We start from the raw sequence: 20,565 nt of genomic DNA on the forward strand, positions 1-20,565 counted from the left end.
GTAGGCTTCGAGGGGACTCCTATGGTAGGTTCACCTATAGCTCATCTCTTGGCAGTAGCACTGTAGACTACTTTGTCACTGACCTCAACCCAGAGTCTCTCAGAGCGTTCACAGTCAGCCCACTGACACCCCTATCAGACCACAGCAAAATCACAGTCTACTTGAACAGAGCAATACTCAATCATGAGGCATCAAAGCCAAAGGAACTGAGTAACATTAAGAAATGCTATAGATGGAAGGAATGCAGTTTGGAAACCTACCAAAAAACAATTAGGCAACAGCAAATTCAATCCCTTTTAGACAACTTCCTGGGTAAAATGTTCCACTGCAATAGTGAAGGTGTAAACTTGGCAGTAGAAAATCTTAACAGTATATTTGACCTCTCAGCTTCCCTATCAAATCTAAAAATCTCAAATAGAAAACCGAAGAAAATGAACAACAATGACAAATGGTTTGATAAAGAATGCAAAAATCTAAGAAATAAATTGAGAAACCTGTCCAACCAAAAACATAGAGACCCGGAAAACCTGAGTCTACGCCTTCACTATGGTGAATCACTAAAACAATACAGAAATACACTACGGAAAAAGAAGGAACAGCACGTCAGAAATCAGCTCAATGTAATTGAAGACTCCATAGACTCTAACCAATTCTGGGAAAATTGGAAAACACTAAGCAAACAACAACACGAAGAATTATCTATCCAAAATGGAGATGTATGGGTAAACCACTTCTCCAATCTTTTTGGCTCTATAACAAAGAATAAAGAGCAAAAACATATACATGATCAAATACAAATCCTAGAATCAACTATTAAAGACTACCAGAACCCACTGGATTCTCCAATTACCTTGAATGAGTTACAGGACAAAATAAAAACCCTCCAACCCAAAAAGGCCTGTGGTGTTGATGGTATCCTTAATGAAATGATCAAATATACAGACAACAAATTCCAATTGGCTATACTAAAACTCTTTAACATCGTCCTTAGCTCTGGCATCTTCCCCAATATTTGGAACCAAGGACTGATCACCCCAATCCACAAAAGTGGAGACAAATTTGACCCCAATAACTACCGTGGAATATGCGTCAACAGTAACCTTGGGAAAATCCTCTGCATTATCATTAACAGCAGACTCGTACATTTCCTCAATGAAAACAATGTACTGAGCAAATGTCAAATTGGCTTTTTACCAAATTACCGTACAACAGACCATGTATTCACCCTACACACCCTAATTGACAACCAAACAAACCAAAACAAAGGCAAAGTCTTCTCATGCTTTGTTGATTTCAAAAAAGCCTTCGACTCAATTTGGCATGAGGGTCTGCTATACAAATTGATGGAAAGTGGTGTTGGGGGTAAAACATACGACATTATAAAATCCATGTACACAAACAACAAGTGTGCGGTTAAAATTGGCAAAAAACACACACATTTCTTCACACAGGGTCGTGGGGTGAGACAGGGATGCAGCTTAAGCCCCACCCTCTTCAACATATATATCAACGAATTGGCGCGGGCACTAGAACAGTCTGCAGCACCCGGTCTCACCCTACTAGAATCCGAAGTCAAATGTCTACTGTTTGCTGATGATCTGGTGCTTCTGTCACCAACCAAGGAGGGCCTACAGCAGCACCTAGATCTTCTGCACAGATTCTGTCAGACCTGGGCCCTGACAGTAAATCTCAGTAAGACCAAAATAATGGTGTTCCAAAAAAGGTCCAGTCACCAGGACCACAAATTCCATCTAGACACCGTTGCCCTAGAGCACACAAAAAACTATACATACCTCGGCCTAAACATCAGCACCACAGGTAACTTCCACAAAGCTGTGAACGATCTGAGAGACAAGGCAAGAAGGGCCTTCTATGCCATCAAAAGGAACATAAATTTCAACATACCAATTAGGATCTGGCTAAAAATACTTGAATCAGTCATAGAGCCCATTGCCCTTTATGGTTGTGAGGTCTGGGGTCCGCTCACCAACCAAGATTTCACAAAATGGGACAAACACCAAATTGAGACTGCATGCAGAATTCTGCAAAAATATCCTCCGTGTACAACGTAGAACACCAAATAATGCATGCAGAGCAGAATTAGGCCGATACCCACTAATTATCAAAATCCAGAAAAGAGCCGTTAAATTCTACAACCACCTAAAAGGAAGGGATTCCCAAACCTTCCATAACAAAGCCATCACCTACAGAGAGATGAACCTGGAGAAGAGTCCCCTAAGCAAGCTGGTCCTAGGGCTCTGTTCACAAACACAAACACACCCCACAGAGCCCCAGGACAACAGCACAATTAGACCCAACCAAATCATGAGAAAACAAAAAGATATTTACTTGACACATTGGAAAGAATTAACAAAAAAACAGAGCAAACTAGAATGCTATTTGGCCCTAAACAGAGAGTACACAGTGGCAGAATACCTGACCACTGTGACTGACCCAAACTTAAGGAAAGCTTTGACTATGTACAGACTCAGTGAGCATAGCCTTGCTGTTGAGAAAGGCCGCCGTAGGCAGACATGGCTCTCAAGAGAAGACAGGCTATGTGCACACTGCCCACAAAATGAGGTGGAAACTGAGCTGCACTTCCTAACCTCCTGCCCAATGTATGACCATATTAGAGAGACATATTTCCCTCAGATTACACAGATCCACAAAGAATTTGAAAACAAATCCAATTTTGATAAACTCCCATATCTACTGGGAGAAATTCCACAGTGTGCCATCACAGCAGCAAGATTTGTGACCTGTTGCCACAAGAAAAGGGCAACAAGTGAAGAACAAACACCATTCTAAATACAACCCATATTTATGCTTATTTATTTTAACTTGTGTGCTTTAACCATTTGTACATTGTTACAATACTGTATATATATAATATAACATTTGTAATGTCTTTATTGTTTTGAAACTTCTGTATGTGTAATGTTTACTGTTAATTTGTATTGTTTATTTCACTTTTGTATAATATCTACCTCACTTGCTTTGGCAATGTTAACACATGTTTCCCATGCCAATAAAGCCCCTTGAATTGAAAATTGAATTGAGAGAGAGAGAGAGAGAGAGAGAGAGAGAGAGAGAGAGAGAGAGAGAGAGAGAGAGAGAGAGAGAGAGAGAGAGAGAGAGAGAGAGAGAGAGAGAGAGAGAGAGAGAGAGAGAGAGAGAGAGAGAGAGAGAGAGAGAGAGAGAGAGAGATAGATAGATAGATAGATAGATAGAGAGATAGAGAGATAGAGAGATAGAGAGATAGATAGATAGATAGATAGATAGATAGATAGATAGATATAACTTTTGTTCATTTTTTTATTGTTTATTTCACTTTTGTTTATTATCTATTTCACTTGCTTTGGCAATGTAAACATGTTTCCCATGCCAATAAAGCACTTAAATTGAAATTGAATTGAGAGAGAGGTAGAGGTAGCAAGAGAGAGAGAGGGAGGTGGGGGGGCAGTGAGAGGAAGAGAGAGAGGAGGAGAGGGGGGTAGAGAGAGAGAGAGAGAGGAAGAGAGGGGGCGCAGAGAGAGAGAGTGAGAGGGAGGGGGAGAGACGGGGGCAGAGAGAGAGAAGCCTTGTTATTGAGAAAGGTTGCCGTAGGCAGACCTGACTCTCAAGAGAAGACAGGCTAGGGGCCTCCCGAGTGGTGCAGTGGTCTAAGGCACTGCATCACTCTGGGTTCAAGTCCAGGCTCTGTCGCAGCTGGGAGACCCATGGGGCGGCACACAATTGACCCAGTGTTGTCCGCATTAGGGAGGGTTTGGCCGGCAGAGATGTCCTTGTCCCATCGCGCACTAGCGACTCCTGTGGCGGGTGCACACTGACGCCAGGTGTACGGTGTTTCCTCCGACACATTGGTGCGGGCATTGTGTCAAGAAGCAGTGCGGCTTGGTTGGGTTATGTTTCAGAGGACACACGGCTCTCGAGCTTCGCCTCTCTGTAAGGGAGTTGCAGCGATGAGGCAAGACTGTAACTACCAATTGGATACCACGAAATTGGGGGGGGGGGGGGGGAGAGAGAAGACGGGCTATGCACACACTGCCCACAACATGAGGTGGAAACTGAGCTGCACTTACTAACCTCATGCAAAATGTATGACCATTTTAGGGACACATATTTCCCTCACATTACACAGACCCACAAAGAATTTGAAAACAAATCCAATTTTATCTATCTGTGCAATCACAGCAGCAAGATGACCTTCTGACCTGTTGCCAAAAGAAAAGGGTGAAGAACAAACTTTTACTTTAACTATTTGCCTATCGTTACAACACTGTATATAGAGACAATATGACATTTGAATTGTCTTTATTATTTCAGGACTTGTGTGAGTGTAATATTTCCTGTTCACTTTTTAGAGAGAGAGACAGAGAGAGAGAGAGAGAGAGAGACAGAGGGAGAGAGAGAGAGAGAGAGAGAGAGAGAGAGAGAGAGAGAGAGAGAGAGAGAGAGAGAGAGAGAGAGAGAGAGAGAGAGAGAGAGAGAGAGAGACAGAGAGACAGAGAGACAGAGAGACAGAGAGACAGAGAGACAGAGGGAGAGAGAGAGACTAAACAATGGGGAAGCAATAAGAACTTTATTGAAGTCAGACTGCTGAATGACCAAAGGCTGAAGTTTTGGGGGAGTTTTAGAAAACTTTCATTAAAATGAAATACCGAGGGCATAGCCTTTATCTATTTTTCTTTATCTTTATCTATTTATTTCAAAGAGTGGGTAGCTTTTAAAGTCTATCTTTTGTTGGGCACTCAGAAGTGTTCTTGTGTGTTCTAAACTAAACAGAACTAGGTCAAATCTCTTTCTAAAACTTCATGACCAGAATAAACCAAAGCCTTAGAGACCAGTATGTATGACAATGTGTTTTCAGACGAGCTAAGTATTTGAAAAACATTTCCTCAGTTGCGCCGTTGTAGGTTTGCTAGCTTGGTAACTGCCCCTGAACATAGTAAAAACATTTATTTTAAAACTCGGCAATAAGATGAGTTAAGAGACAAGACTCTATTGTATCAAGTATTTGCACAGAAATGTGCAACCAACAACACCATCTTACTGTGGTGCAAACTGGAAACCCCCCTGACTCAACACATGTACCCTACAACACCCGTGTTTAACGTCACGCCTGAGGTGTCGCTGACACGTGTGTCTGGTTACCATCTGTCACCCCTGACCTCTGACCCCTAAATCCCAATAACATGTGACAGGGGGGAGCCCAAGTGGGACATGATGTTTACAGAGTGTTTTGACAGTAATGCCTCCTCGCTCACCCTGCAGTAGTCATCGATGAAACGTAGCCTCTTCATGGCCACATCACGCACATGACTCCGTCTGAACAGGATTTTACCTGAGGGAGGGGGGGGAGGGAAAATGAGAGAGACAGAGTAGATAGGAAGGGACACATTTTAGATGTTCGAGAGTGTAAAACCGTAATAAATTAAAGACCAGTACAATCCTGTCTCACCGCAGAGGACAACCCTTCAGCGTGTTTGTGTATTACCGCAGGCTAACACTAGATGTCAGTAACACATGAAAGACTTCTGATCCACTACAATCTCCCTCTCATACTCTCATAGTGAACGGTCTTGTCCCGCGTGGACCTCTAACTGTGACTTGCCCTCTTAACATATCAAATGGGATTTAAGCGCTTGGAGGTTATGTATCTAGTCTAACTCGGTGACTTCAAAGACAAATGGCACCAGCCAATCAGACCGCCCCCTACTCCAGGGTATGCCACGGTCACTACAGTCCCACAGGAAGTGATCAAATTACCCTTCCTGTGAACTGAAGACACAGAGGATGAGAGGAAGAGCTGGGGACAGACTGTGTGCATTCTGATTGCCAGCAATACTTTGAATGATGAATAGCAGAGGGGTAATAGTGCAGTGCTGGAGTTTCTTAGATCGGAGACCACCATGTAAACAACAGGCAATCTTCAACCATAAATCTGACTTGCAATACCTAACCCAAGTCTTTGATGGCCAGCTGCTAGCAGTGTGTGTAATTGAGTGAATCCTATGGGTGACTATTTCAAAGAAGCTGCCAAGGACACACTTCCACATCTGGACTGGACGAAGATATTGTATTTGGTGCGACTCATTTTGTAACGCTCTTGAACAGGTATCTCTTGCAAAAGAGATGATATCTCAATGAGACTATCCGGTCAAAATAAATGCTACACAAGGTATGTAAACAGATAGAGGTGGATGTTTTGGTTGACATCCGGGTGGCTTAATGTGAGGTGGGTTGGCGGGGTGGGGACTGCCTGACGACTCTGAATTCTCCCAATGCTATGTGTTGGCTACATACCTCAGCTTGAATCTGCCATCATAGAGTCGTTCGTGGTGACGAGGCGTGTTGTACAAAACAAAGTCATCAGCGTCTGGATAATCTCTAACCAGAGTATCAAAACCAATGACCAATTTTCAAAACATCGCTTTACCCAAATGTGTTCTGGCTCGGGCCCAACCCATCGGTTTCTGGGACTGTGGCAACCAAGGGGGCCAGCAGGGAGCTACAAAGGAAGGAGCAGGACCTTGGTCAGCTCCAGAGGGCTTGCCAGGCCAAGGTGAGTCAGCACCATGGACAGCTCTACAGGCACCAACTGGGGCTGGTGAATCAACACCAATATTACCCAGTCCAGGTGCTGCAACCAATTGCCACCTGGAATTGGTCCCACCTGTCCCTCGTTACTCCAAATGGGTATAAGTAGAGGTGCAGTCACTCGGGGGCTTGGGCAGACAGGGAGAGGGTACGCCTAGTCCTCAGAAGAACCGGAGTGAGAATGAGAAGCACCTCGATCAGACGCCTAAGAAGATACAAGGGGATGTTTGACTCTCTCTCTTCCTTTTCTTTGGCCCTAAAGGAAGAGGACTCATTCCCGGGCAGCAGGCCACCCGGCGCAAGTTGAGTGCACGTATTGAAACCCCGGACTCGTCGTTCTCTCTCTTTTGTTCATTAACACAGGCCGAGGAGCCGGACACAGAGTGACCCACCCGTTACCGGAGAGGCCTTTCAGTTGTATTTCCCCCCAACCTTTATTAAAGAACAACTTTTGTTTGAGCACCGCAAAACGGTCTCTCTCCGTCTTACTTTATTGTGAGTTTCACCAATCAGACGGTCCGAATGTGTTCGCGTTCTAGAACGGTCGTGGAGGGAGTCAAGATCAGACTCATCGTGGAGAAGAAACAAACGTTCAGGGTGTGGCGTTTGGCCGGAGCAATGAGTCTGGGTAGCCAGGCATGGGTAGGGAGAGGACTGAGAGCATGTGGTCTTCGTCAGGCTCTAAGAGAGCCTAACCAACATAAACAGTAAACAGACAGAAGCCTCTCACTCGCACACCAGGAGTGTTGTCTCGCTCTCTGTTCTACCATCTCTTCCTCGATCTCTTTTTCCATTGTCTGTCTTTCACTCCCACACATCAGACAAACACACACCGTCAGCACCTGCCTGCTGCTGCACCTCAGAGAGCCAGTCAACTGGATGGACAGACTGATGAATAATGTATGAACGACACTAGGAGGGGCGTCGATACGAGCAGGATACTGATGCGGTGTAACTTCCTGCCGAGTCAGCGCTATCGGTGACTTGACTGTCATGGTGGTGTCTGTCTGCCTCAAGTCAGACTGTACTTCCTTATAAACCCCAATAAGTCCCTATGGATAGTGTCATGTCATTAGATCTTATGGCCATATATGGCAAGGGATCGATTAGAGTGTTGGTCGGGTTCGATGTTAAGGGCAATGGGGTTGACAGGGGCTTTGCTTATCGGAGTGTGAAAGACTTTATACGTGTGGAGAAAAGAAGGAAAGGAAAGGAGAGAGGGAGAGAAAAACTATGGAGACTGACCTGGGAGAAATTATGGAGACTGACCTGGGAGAAATGGTGGAGACTGACCTGGGAGAAATTATGGAGACTGACCTGGGAGAAATTATGGAGATTGACCTGGGAGAAATGATGGAGACTGACCTGGGAGAAATTATGGAGACTGACCTGGGAGAAATTATGGAGATTGACCTGGGAGAAATGATGGAGACTGACCTTGGGAGAAATGATGGAGACTGACCTGGGAGAAATGATGGAGACTGACCTGGGAGAAATGATGGAGACCGACCTGGGAGAAATGGTGGAGATTGACCTGGGAGAAATGATGGAGACTGACCTGGGAGAAATGGTGGAGACTGACCTGGGAGAAATGGTGGAGACTGACCTGGGAGAAATGGTGGAGACTGACCTGGGAGAAATGATGGAGACTGACCTGGGAGAAATGATGGAGACCGACCTGGGAGAAATGGTGGAGAATGACCTGGGAGAAATGGTGGAGACTGACCTGGGAGAAATGGTGGAGACTGACCTGGGAGAAATGATGGAGACTGACCTGGGAGAAATGATGGAGACTGACCTGGGAGAAATGATGGAGACCGACCTGGGAGAAATGGTGGAGAATGACCTGGGAGAAATGGTGGAGACTGACCTGGGAGAAATGGTGGAGACTGACCTGGGAGAAATGATGGAGACCGACCTGGGAGAAATGATGGAGACTGACCTGGGAGAAATGATGGAGACTGACCTGGGAGAAATGGTGGAGACTGACCTGGGAGAAATGGTGGAGACTAACCTGGGATAAATGGTGGAGACTGACCTGGGAGAAATGGTGGAGACTGACCTGGGAGAAATGGTGGAGACTGACCTGGGAGAAATGGTGGAGACTGACCTGGGAGAAATTATGGAGACTGACCTGGGAGAAATGATGGAGACTGACCTGGGAGAAATGGTGGAGACTGACCTGGGAGAAATGGTGGAGACTGACCTGGGAGAAATGGTGGAGACTGACCTGGGAGAAATGGTGGAGACTGACCTGGGAGAAATGGTGGAGACTGACCTGGGAGAAATGACGGAGACTCACCTGGGAGAAATGGGATGATTCTCTTCTTGGGATCTTTCTGCCCTCCCTCGATTGGGAACTTGTCAAGAATCTGCATCTGTAAAGAGCAACACACAGAGACATTTTTGTATTAATTTAGGAGGGAGAGAAATATTTGGCAAACATTTACAAATGTACTTCACCTCAATGCAGCTCACTGAGGAATCGAATAGTGTTTCATTTCATTGAATTCCACTGAAAGAAACAGCTGGCTCAGTATTTAAAATTCCCCGCCACTCCGATCACAGCATCAGAGATTATATCATATCAAAGCTCGGACACATTTTAAATTCCCAGTTGGACAAGGACAAACGCTGCATGGTGTTTTGCTGCTCGTGGTGGAGAGGAGTTAATGTGAGTCAATTTATTCATAAAGCCATCGTGGTACTAAGGGAGGAGAAGTGCTGACACCGGGGTTAGAGGGAACTACGTGCGCGTGCACACACACACACACACACACACACACACACACACACACACACACACACACACACACACACACACACACACACACACACACACACACACACACACACACACACACACACACACACACACACACACACACAGGGGGACTTTTTCCACACACCCACACAAACTGCAGAGGTCAGAGATGCCAGGCAGTGTCGGCCATATTGTGTTTATCCAATTTCAACCCCTAAATAAATCATGCAAAAGGGGGGGATTAGGAAAAGTAAATGGGGCTGTGGGTGAAGAAGCCTATAATGTCTGCAGCATATATCTACTGTAAGAAGAGAAGAGAGAGAAGAGATAGAGAGAAAAAGATAGGGGAAAAGTGTGTGTGTGTGTGCGTGCGTGCGTGTGTGCGTGCGTGAGTTTGGAAGTGGGCTGCTCATTTGACGGCTACATGGAACAGGCGTTTGCCGACAAGCTGCTTAAATACCAGCCCCTCGCGGCACGCTTGGACAGCCTCGGGTGGAGGTGCAAGCTGCTTAAATACCAGCCCCTCACGGCACGCTTGGACAGCCTCGGGTGGAGGTGCAAGCTGCTTAAATACCAGCCCCTCGCGGCACGCTTGGACAGCCTCGGGTGGAGGTGCAAGCTGCTTAAATACCAGCCCCTCACGGCACGCTTGGACAGCCTCGGGTGGAGGTGCAAGCTGCTTAAATACCAGCCCCTCACGGCACGCTTGGACAGCCTCGGGTGGAGGTGCAAGCTGCTTAAATACCAGCCCCTCACGGCACGCTTGGACAGCCTCGGGTGGAGGTGCAAGCTGCTTAAATACCAGCCCCTCACGGCACGCTTGGACAGCCTCGGGTGGAGGTGCAAGCTGCTTAAATACCAGCCCCTCGCGGCACGCTTGGACAGCCTCGGGTGGAGGTGCAAGCTGCTTAAATACCAGCCCCTCACGGCACGCTTGGACAGCCTCGGGTGGAGGTGCAAGCTGCTGGCGCTGATATTTGGCAGTCTCTGCCACGTACACAGCCTTGCAGTGTGTGGCCTCCAGATTGCCGGCCTGACAAAAACTAGGGCAAAGCAGTAGGCTGGAAACTGCTCTGTTTCAGCGGTCCTGGGAAGCATAGCTGTTTGGAGAAGGAGATGCTGTCCATACCCTTGAGTGCCATGCATACAGTAACCTTTGAAATGTTTGGATCCTTTTTTAATGTAAATTTGATTGGTGGATTCAAATAAAGTATTTATTGTGTGTGTGTGTGTGTGTGTGTGTGTGTGTGTGTGTGTGTGTGTGTGTGTGTGTGTGTGTGTGTGTGTGTGTGTGTGTGTGTGTGTGTGTGTGTGTGTGTGTGTGTGTGTGTGTGTGTGTGTGTGTGTGTGTGTGTGTGTGTGTGTGTGTGTGTGTGAGTGTGTGTGAGTGTGTGTGTGTGAGTGTGTGTGTGTGTGTGTGTGTGTGTGTGTGTGTGTGTGTGTGTGTGTGTGTGTGTGTGTGTGTGTGTGTGTGTGTGTGTGTGTGTGTGTGTGTGTGTGTGTGTGTGTGTGTGTGTGCGTATGTGCGTGTGCGTGTGTGTTCCTGTGTGTGTCCCTGCGTGCTTATGTATGCGGGTGTGTGTGATAGAGAAAGAGACACAGAAAAACAGAGAGAGAAAGAGAGAGACCACACATCATAAATCTGGTGTGCATCAGGGCAGGGTAAAGACCCAGAGGAACCAGGTGAATAAACAATCTAGCAGTACGGGGACGAGGGCCTGGTCCAAACCCAGTTCTCTCTCTGTGTCTGGGTCAGCATACGTATACACACATCCCCATGTTGACTGGGTTCTTCCCAGACACTAAACTCCGCTGGGTTTCTCTTTCTCATAGAAATAGAATTACTAGAACAGAAATTCCCATTCAAATCAATGGGTCTGTGACGGGTGGGCCGGCGGTATTCTATTTGTATGCTTTGTCTTCCCTGACTGGGATCGCAGTTCAGTTCAGTCTTGTTTTGCTCTCACAGGGAAAAACTCTATATGCCTTGTCCCAGTGGAGGGGTTGGTCTTCCGGTGGGTAAACTGCTGATTGGTGGTCCACTCTGAACTGAAAGCAACGTTGGTGGTTTGAATGCTTGAGCCAAACAACTAAGACCAGCTTCACATAAAGGGTGGGCTCAAACTTTTTCGGACCACAATGTAGCTGCGAGGGAGAAGTCGGTAGCGGTAGCTAATAGGTAGCAATGGGAATTAGTATCTTATAACTAGGAGCGACTGTCTCGCAGTAGAAGTGTGTAAACAAAGCCTAAAGAGGTAAGGAAGATGAAGGAACGTAAGAGGTACTTTGACAGTTTACTGTGAAGTTCCTGTGATGCTGTGTAGGTGTTATAAATTGCGGGCTAGAATCACTAAAACCCTTGCTGAGACCATACAGTACATAATCCAGCTGTTGTCTGCTTCAATTGAACAAAGTGTTTACTGAGTTGCCTAATTTCCTCAATCAACATACTGAATCAAGTTAACTATCTCCCCTCTGTTTATTAGTGGGTCGATCCAAATTATCCTAGTTGGCCTCGTTGGACCAAGTTCAAAACTTGTAAATGTTTTAAAAAATTGCCGCCGATTGCCGTTCCTCCGCCGATCTTGCTTGGTGTAGTCATTTTGTAACTCCACTCATTACTTGTAGCTGTATAGTCCATTTATTTGTGTTGTTGGTCTTGGCTAATTAGCTAGCACTCACTCACGAGGCCGCTAGCACCGTCATGAAAAGGGGTGAGAGGGAAGCCCTACAATATTATGTTTCTCTAAGTAGTTACAAAGCTCGGGAGCAGGCAATGTTGAAAAGTCATCTTTAGACATCTTGTACTTTTCTAAAATGTAGTTTTGCAATTGAATAAAACAAGCAGACAACAAGAAAAATTGCATCTGAAAAAGGTCAAGTTTTTGCTGTGAGTCAATGGGGTAACCATTGACAGGTTGTTTTCCCCACAGCCGAGCAGGGCCGCAACGTTCTATCTCATACCGACTGGGACTATGGCTGTAGCTACTACTTCTCAGACCTGACTCTGTCTCCTTGGTAACCAGCCTAGAGAGAATGAGTGTGAGTGTTCTGAAGCGTTCTGATTGGATAAGACTGTGAGGCTCTGGACCACTATTAGAGGAGTCGGGTTGAAAAAAAAGAGACACACAGAACATGTTTCTTTTCCTCTATTGTCAGTGAGTATCTCTACGAATTCTATCCTTACACCAACTCTGCTATGAGGACTTATCATTATTGCTGCATTCACATGCTAGTCGGGAAAAAACGGAAACTCCGAAATGTCCGACTTACTAACTGGTTGAACGTCTATAACTACAACCAGTTAACAAGACGCACATTTCTGAGTTTCCCTAGTCAAATCAAATCAAATGTTATTGGTCACATAAAGATATTTAGAACCCTAGCTTCAACACTTCCGACTAGCACGTGAACCCGGCACTGCTTGCGAAATCAGAGGTGCAGTATAACAAGGCGTTGGTGTTGGAAATGTGCTTTGAATATGGATAACATTGTAGGCTACGGCCCACAGCTGCAGCATATTCATATCATGCACAGTGGCTTATAATAGGCACGCCATATATGGAGTTGTGGGAATGAGTTGGGATTTAAGTTAAAGAGTCCGCTGTGTATTGGAGAGAGAGAGAGTTTGAGCGAGAGAGAGAGTTTGAGCGAGAGAGATAGAGAGAGAGAGAGAGAGAGAGAGAGAGAGAGAGAGAGAGAGAGAGAGAGAGAGAGAGAGAGAAAGAGAGAGAGAGAGAAAGAGAAAGAAAGAGAGAGAGAGAGAGAGAGAAAAGAGGGAGGGAGAGAGAGGAGAGAGAGAGACAGAGAGAGAGAGAGAGAGAGAGCGAGAGAGACAGAGAGAGAGAGAGAGAGAGAGAGAGAGAGAGAGAGAGAGAGAGAGAGAGAGAGAGAGAGAGAGAGAGAGAGAGAGCGAGAGCGAGAGAGAGAGAGAGAGAGAGAGAGAGAGAGAGAGAGAGAGAGAGAGAGAGAGGAGAGAGAGTGATAAAAGAGGGAGGGAGAGAGAGGAGAGAGAGAGAGAGAGGAGAGAGCGAGAGAGAGAGAGAGAGAGAGAGAGAGAGAGAGAGAGAGAGAGAGAGAGAGAGAGAGAGAGAGAGAGAGAGAGAGAGAGAGAGAGAGGAGAGAGAGAGAGAGAGAACAAGAGAGAGAAGGAGAGGGAGAGAAAGAGAGAGGAGAGAGAGAAAAAGGTGGAGAGAGAGAAAAATAGGGAGAAAAAGAGAGAGAGGGAGAGAGAGAGGGAGAGAATGAGAAAGAGGTGAGAGAGAAAGAGAGGGAGAGAATGAGAGAGAGGGAGAGATAGAGAGACAGGGAGAGAAAGAGAGAGAGGAGAGCGAAAGAGGAGGGAAAGAGAGGGAGGAGAGAGAGAGAGAAAGGGAGGGAGAGAAAGAGAGGGAGAGAGGAGAGAGAGAGAGATAGGGAGAGAAAGAGAGAGAGGAGAGAGATGAGTTATGTACAGTAAAACACTGTACATAACTGATAATATAATATATTTTATAATATATTATATAATAATATATTAATAAAATATATAATATATATTTTTTATATATCTTTTTTAAACCTTTTTGAGTGTTTTGAATGTTTACTGTTCATTTCTAATAGTTTTTTGTTGATGTTGTTAAATCTGTTTCTTCTCACTTTTGTTTATTCACTTGCTTTGGCAATATAAACATATGTTTCCCATGCCAAAAAAAAGCCCCTTTGAATTGAATCAAATTGAGAGAGAGAGAGAGAGAGAGAGAGAGAGAGAGAGAGAGAGAGAGAGAGAGAGAGAGAGAGAGAGAGAGAGAGAGAGAGAGAGAGAGAGAGAGAGAGAGAGAGAGAGAGAGAGAGCGCACATGGACACGCATCACTTCCTGTTGACGGTCATGTGACCTGTGAAGAGCGACTCAAGAGGAGCTACCCCTGGTTGAACCACACCGATGACAGAGCTCGGTGACAGAACACACAGTCACACACAGATAGACGCACAAGCACACAAAGACACACACACACACACACACACTTAGGAGCTCCCCACTTATGAAACAAACTCATGACCCACATAACACTGAAGAACCATGTGATCCCACCATTTCCACGGTAATGATCACATGGTTCCACTGAGAATCAAACGAACTCTAAACAATCAGCAGCAGTCAGATTTACTCAGTGTAATGTCAACATAGTGAGTGTTTGTAGCTTGTAATGGTGGGCGGAGGCGGAGGCGAATTCATTTATTTCCTGGGCTGCAGCCCAAATGGTCCACTACGCCTGTTGGGCCCTGGTCAAACGTGGTGCACTATAAAGGGATTAGGTTGCCATGTGAGACACAGCCCTGGACTCTCTCTCTCTAGCAACTCTCTTTAATCCACTAATTACAAGACATGTTGGTGTAAACAAGACAGGAAATAAAAGGGGGCTGAAGGAGGAGGGAGGGAAGGGTTAAAAGTAATTGATATTTTGCCTGTCTAGTATTGCCAGAACAGAACGCCGGTTCTTCCCTTATTCCTTCTTAATCCTACTACTACTCGCCTGGTCCCAGATCTGTTTGTGCTATCTTGTGATATTGACCATGTGAGTTAGGCAAGACAGCACAAACAGATCTGGGACCAAGCTGTACCAGTCCAGCGCTACCACACAAAAGACAGAGCGACGGAGGAAACGAATGGACAACATGAATCAAGTCTGGACACGCGTTAGTGGCCCGGGGTATCGAGTTTCTAGAGACAGATGTCTGGTTCCGGGGAACAGGGGTTAGCGAATAGCGAGCTAGTGCTCCCTCCAACCACAATCATTCACAGTTGCGGCTCTATATATAAATTGGAACCTTGGCATTCGATCTCGACAAATCACAGCTCGGTGCCTCCAGGTATCTTGATGGAACATGTATTAACCCATTTCAGGAGGGGGTGAGGTGAGGTATGGATTCGAGTTGCTGGAGAAATTGGCTATATTCTGGTAAAGTCAATGGGGCTTGTTGTTAGGTTGTAAACCTGTAGGTTCCACTTGACGCTCCCCAGTCCCCAAGCAACAGGTGCTGGGATGTGGTAACGTCTATCACTCCCAGCTGCAGCTCTTACAGCTTCCAGACTCCAGATCCGGCCTTGGCCTGGAACAAGACTCCAGGGAAAGGCTATGGAAGTCTTAGGAAGCCCACCATCATCATACCATGGATTGGAACGGGAATGGGATTCAGGGGTTGGAATTTCAAGCTTACTGTATCCCAAGACTCGGTGTCGTAGTTTTGGGGCTAGTGTTTAACACGCTTTGCAGGCTTTATTACACAACCGTGGGGACTGGAAAGACCAATGGATCTTTGGGTCTAGTTCTGTACATTATAACGCACAGGCGAACTCTGTCTTGTGGTTGTTCTACTTTCACGCGGTGCTCAAGAACACATGAGCCCATGGGATGAAAGAACGCCAGAGAAACACTCAAAATGGCTTCCAGGCTGTACCACTCCAGCGCCGCAACACAAAAGACAGAGCGACTGAGGAAACGGATGGACAAAAGAAAAATGAATAAACACTGAAGCAGAGAAGGGGAAAACAGAGAAGTGCAATGGTTTGAGTTTCTCCGCATCTCCGCTCCTAATTTACAGGCATTAAGTCGAGGAATAACTATTTCGTTGTGGTGTGTATCTACTGCAATGAAACCAAGGCAACCCTTCCCATCATAGTACATTACTTAAATACTGTGAGAAAACAAACCAGTATCACGTTTCACTCTCTTAGTGTGAGAAGGTTGGCACTCTAGACAAGGGGTATGACAACAATGTAGTTATGGCAGTAAATGTTGCTGTCAATCCTGAAAGCTTTGACGGTAGGTTTCCAGTAACCCTGCCACCCTCTTTCTGACCACAACTAACTCTACCCTTGATTCAGAACCACCTCTACTTCTGTGGCCAGTGGGCACAAACCCCACCAAAGAACATGGGTTCAGGTTACCAACTGTAAGCTTTCTGCTTCAGTTAAAGGTAGAAAAATAGGCCAGCCATCTTACAGTAGAGTGCAGAGAGAGAGAGAGAGAGAGAGAGAGAGAGAGAGAGAGAGAGAGAGAGAGAGAGAGAGAGAGAGAGAGAGAGAGAGAGAGAGAGAGAGAGAGAGAGAGAGAGAGAGAGAGAGAGAGAGAGAGAGAGAGAGAGAGAGAGAGAGAGAGAGAGAGAGAGAGAGAGAGAGAGAGAGAGAGAGAGATGGAGATGGAGAGAGAGATGGAGAGAGAGAGAGAGATGGAGAGAGAGAGAGAGAGAGAGAGAGAGAGAGAGAGAGAGAGAGAGAGAGAGAGAGAGAGAGAGAGAGATGGAGAGAGAGAGAGATGGAGAGAGAGAGAGAGAGAGAGAGAGAGAGAGAGAGAGAGAGAGAGAGAGAGAGAGAGAGAGAGAGAGAGAGAGAGAGAGAGAGAGAGAGAGAGAGAGAGAGAGAGAGAGAGCCTTCAGCCCCCTAACGGTACCTAAATTAGCCTAGCGCTCAGCCAAAATTCTCAGAGTTTCCATGCTTGGAATCATGACAAACTTTGAGCCACGTGGCCAGACCACAAGCCCAGAGAGAGAGGCAGCAGGAAGGGATGCCAGCGCCCCTGGTGTGTGCCCCGTACGCTCTGCCCGCGCTCCCAAGGGCGTGGAGGGGAAATGAGACTCCTGACAGAGATTGCATTTTTCTCCTTTCCACCAAAAAAAACAGGGTTATTTCAGGTCTATTTCATTATAAGACAATATTGTTCAAATGAAAAGTGGGGCAGAGTTGAGAATCTGGCCATAGGACACGGTTGAGAACGCCAGCTGCTATCTTGAACATGTATCTCCTGCACAATACTTTTGAGGCAAACCTTTGTAAATGAAGGTTTAATGAAAAGTGGTGTTTTTGTCAGTCTATTTCTAAAAAGGGATTTTGTATCTGAACTGAAGATCTTTCCGCAAACCTCTTCCTGCCTATCCCCATCAGATGTAATCCGATTGAGGGGGAAAGCCAGAGAGAGAGAGGAGAGAGGGTGAAATTGGATCATCTGTAATATAAAGATTGGCTGGGTAATTGGGATGAGCATCAGCAATACATCACACACAAATCCTCACAAGACCACCATCCTCAAAAGTCTCTAGCCCCTAGCTGTGCGTAAGCTAATGCATTTGACCTGTAGGTGGAGTGGGCCTCGGATTAGCTGAGAATTCGCTCTCCATTAAGAGCAAAACAAGAAAGGAAAGAAACAGAAACGAGGAAGAAAGGCAGAGAGAGAGAGACAGCCGGATTATAATTAACGGTGTGAACCACTGTGTGAGAAGCCAGGTTCAGGGCCGTTCCAGGCTGACGAAGTAGTGATGAGAAGCCGTGTGCTGACAGACAGACAGGACTGCTGTTTACTGAACCGTTGTTCATTAACACTAACCAAGGGTTCGGCTGGAGGCTGGAGAGGAGCTATTGCTATTACAATGGTATAGAAGGACACCTGGTCCGCTAACCAATGCTACCTATAGCAAAGGAGGATAGGATACCAGGGAAGAGGCATGAGACACGTCATACAAAGGTCCTTTGTGGTTTTATATGTCAGACCAGAGTTAACTAGAGTTCCCCACCTGCCGAATTTGGCCTGCGGGTGATTTTATTTGGCCCTCCACGGTCTCTGAGCAAAAAACATTTATATTTGTGATTATATATATATAAGTGATTTTAATTTTGGAAATCTGTTCCAAAGTATTCCCATGCATAATAGAGAGATATACACGGAGTGTACAAAACATTAGGAACACCAGCTCTTTCCATGACACAGACTGACCAGGTGAATCCAGGTGAAAGCTGTGATCCCTTATGGATATCACTTGTTAAATCCACTTCAATCAGTGTATGTGAAAGGGAGGAGACAGGTTAAAGAAGGATTTTTTAAGCCTTGATACAATTGAGACAGGGATTGTGTGCCATTCAGAGGGTGAACGGGCAAGACAAAATATTGAAGTGCCTTTGAACGGGGTATGGTCGTAGGTGCCAGGCGCACCGGTTTGTGTCAAGAACTGCAACGCTGCTGGGTTTTTCACGCTCAACAGTTTCCTGTGTGTATCAAAAATGGTCCACCACTCAAAGGACATCCAGCCAACTTGACAACTGTGGGAAGCATTGGAGTCAACATGGGCCAGCATCCCTCTGGAACACTTCCGACACCTGAGCCCTGACGAATTGAGGCTGTTCTGAGGGCAAAAGGGGGTGTATTAGGACGCTGTTCCTTACGTTTTTTACACTCAGTATATGTGATCGTATTCAAATGTAAGCAAGGTTTGAAATGATTATGTTTGAGTCAAATATTACATATGTTTGGGCTTCTTGCTGTCAATTTGCAGTCTAAAAATGATTTGTAATTATGTTCAGGCCCCCCCGACCATCTGTTCAAGAAAAAATCGGCCCGTGGCTGAATCTAGGTCATGATCCCTGCTCTAGAGTATTGTACCTGTAACCTATATGGGTATGGTCCTGAACCTTTGACCTGATCAGGAAAAACACAGAACCCTATTAATGTATGGGTATGTATTCTATATCCTATAAGCCACATTATCTGAGGTGTAGCTGTAAATGTAACCCTGCTATTTCATACTATACTCAGAGGTCACTGCCACAACAATACAATTTCTCCAACCAACCTTCAACTCTGTATAATGTCTATCCACTGCGACCGCCCTGCAAACTAAAAACAGTTTACACATTGTGTTCTCGGACAAAGAGATGTACCTTCCTTCAATAAAAAACGTATTATTTATCAAATCCAAAGGACATTTCTATGAAACCTTGAACGACTTCACTCTGCAAGCCATTGTGCAAAACAAGCCATAGCACTAGCTATTGATGTTTAAGGCAAAAACCTTTCAAGTGTTTTTATCGACTGAGACTCCCCCTCAGCCTGAGAAGACCTTGAGTTGAACAGGAGGCCTGTAATTATATATATAGATAGATAGAGCGAGAGAGGTAGGGAGAGAGAGAGAGAAAGAAGGAGAGAAGAAGGGAGAAAGAGGGAGGGAGAGACAGAGAGACAGAGAGAAAGAGAGAGAGAGAGGCAGAGAAAGTGACAGAGAGAGAGAGAGAGAGAGAGAGAGAGAGAGAGAGAGAGAGAGAGAGAGAGAGAGAGAGAGAGAGAGAGAGAGAGAGAGAGAGAGAAAGAGAGAAAAAGGGAGAGCGACAGAGGGAGAGAGAGAGAGCTAGCCAGGCAGCTACAGACAAAGTCTTTCAGCGGCCATATGTCTTCTGATAACAGGTGGTTAGATTGGAGAAGTAAACAGGAACGAGCTGTTGGACCGGTGCAAGGCATTAGAAATATTTGACTAGATGAAAAGAGTGTTGGAGGGCAATGAGAGACTGGAGTGTGAAACTGACAGACAGGCACACACAGTGGTGTACATACTGTACGTGTTATGCACGCACACACACACACACACAAACACACACACACACACAGACAGACAGTAGACACATGCAAACAGGCAAGGATTCTCTCTGTCATACAGATATGCGCACACACACGCACGCACGCACACACACACACAGTCTTATTCCTGGCACTTCTTAATTGGGAGCTGCTGAAAATGTAACTGTCAAAACTGTCAAAGGGGATCCTCCATTTGCTAATATCACATTTCTGGATTGACTGACTCCAACTTCTGCTGTTTCGTGTGTGCACGCACATATGTTCACACACACACACACACACACACACACACACACACACACACACACACACACACACACACACACACACACACACACACACACACACACACACACACACACACACACACACACACACACACACACACACACACACACACACACACACACACACACAATGACTTCCAGTCCTTGACAAGGGGCTCTCAACCTCTTCACAGAGAACACAAAGCAGTCACACAGAAGTCTCCTTCTCCTCCACACACGCACAGAGTAGAGAAACACTAGTGCCTAAACAACGAAGGCTAGGTGGGTCTCTCTCTCCTCTCTCTTTCTTTCCCTCCAGCCCTCCCTCTCTTTCTCTCTCTCCCTCCCCCTAAGCGCACCTCAGCTCAGTCACTCCTCAGCTCAGCCACAGTGTGACCTTTGGGCCATGATGAAACGTCCCACAAACGGACTGAACTCTGTTTATTCATCCTACATTTAGCTCTCTCTCCTAATCCCTTGTGCCAAGGCTGTGGGAAACGGCTACATATTTCCCCCTCCGTCCCGACCTGAGCGAAGACCCGAGCCAGTCTG

At 45.9% G+C, this 20,565-nt stretch overlaps 1 protein-coding gene across 5 annotated transcripts in view; it reads right to left on the bottom strand.

Moving 5' to 3' along the window:
* LOC139567741 (SH3 and PX domain-containing protein 2A-like) overlaps positions 1 to 20,565 on the bottom strand; it is a 138,587-nt gene that overhangs the window by 97,204 nt on the left and 20,818 nt on the right. For all 5 annotated transcript variants that reach the window (XM_071389202.1, XM_071389199.1, XM_071389204.1 and 2 more), the window contains exons 3-4: positions 8,906 to 8,981; positions 5,271 to 5,347 (exon numbers count right to left, since the gene is read on the bottom strand). In XM_071389202.1, the coding sequence (XP_071245303.1) occupies positions 5,271 to 5,347; positions 8,906 to 8,981 (153 nt within the window). The remainder of the gene's footprint in view (positions 1 to 5,270; positions 5,348 to 8,905; positions 8,982 to 20,565) is intronic.

The sequence above is a fragment of the Salvelinus alpinus genome, chromosome 2, assembly GCF_045679555.1.
Source record: "Salvelinus alpinus chromosome 2, SLU_Salpinus.1, whole genome shotgun sequence".
NCBI classification, from domain to species: Eukaryota; Metazoa; Chordata; class Actinopteri; order Salmoniformes; family Salmonidae; genus Salvelinus; species Salvelinus alpinus.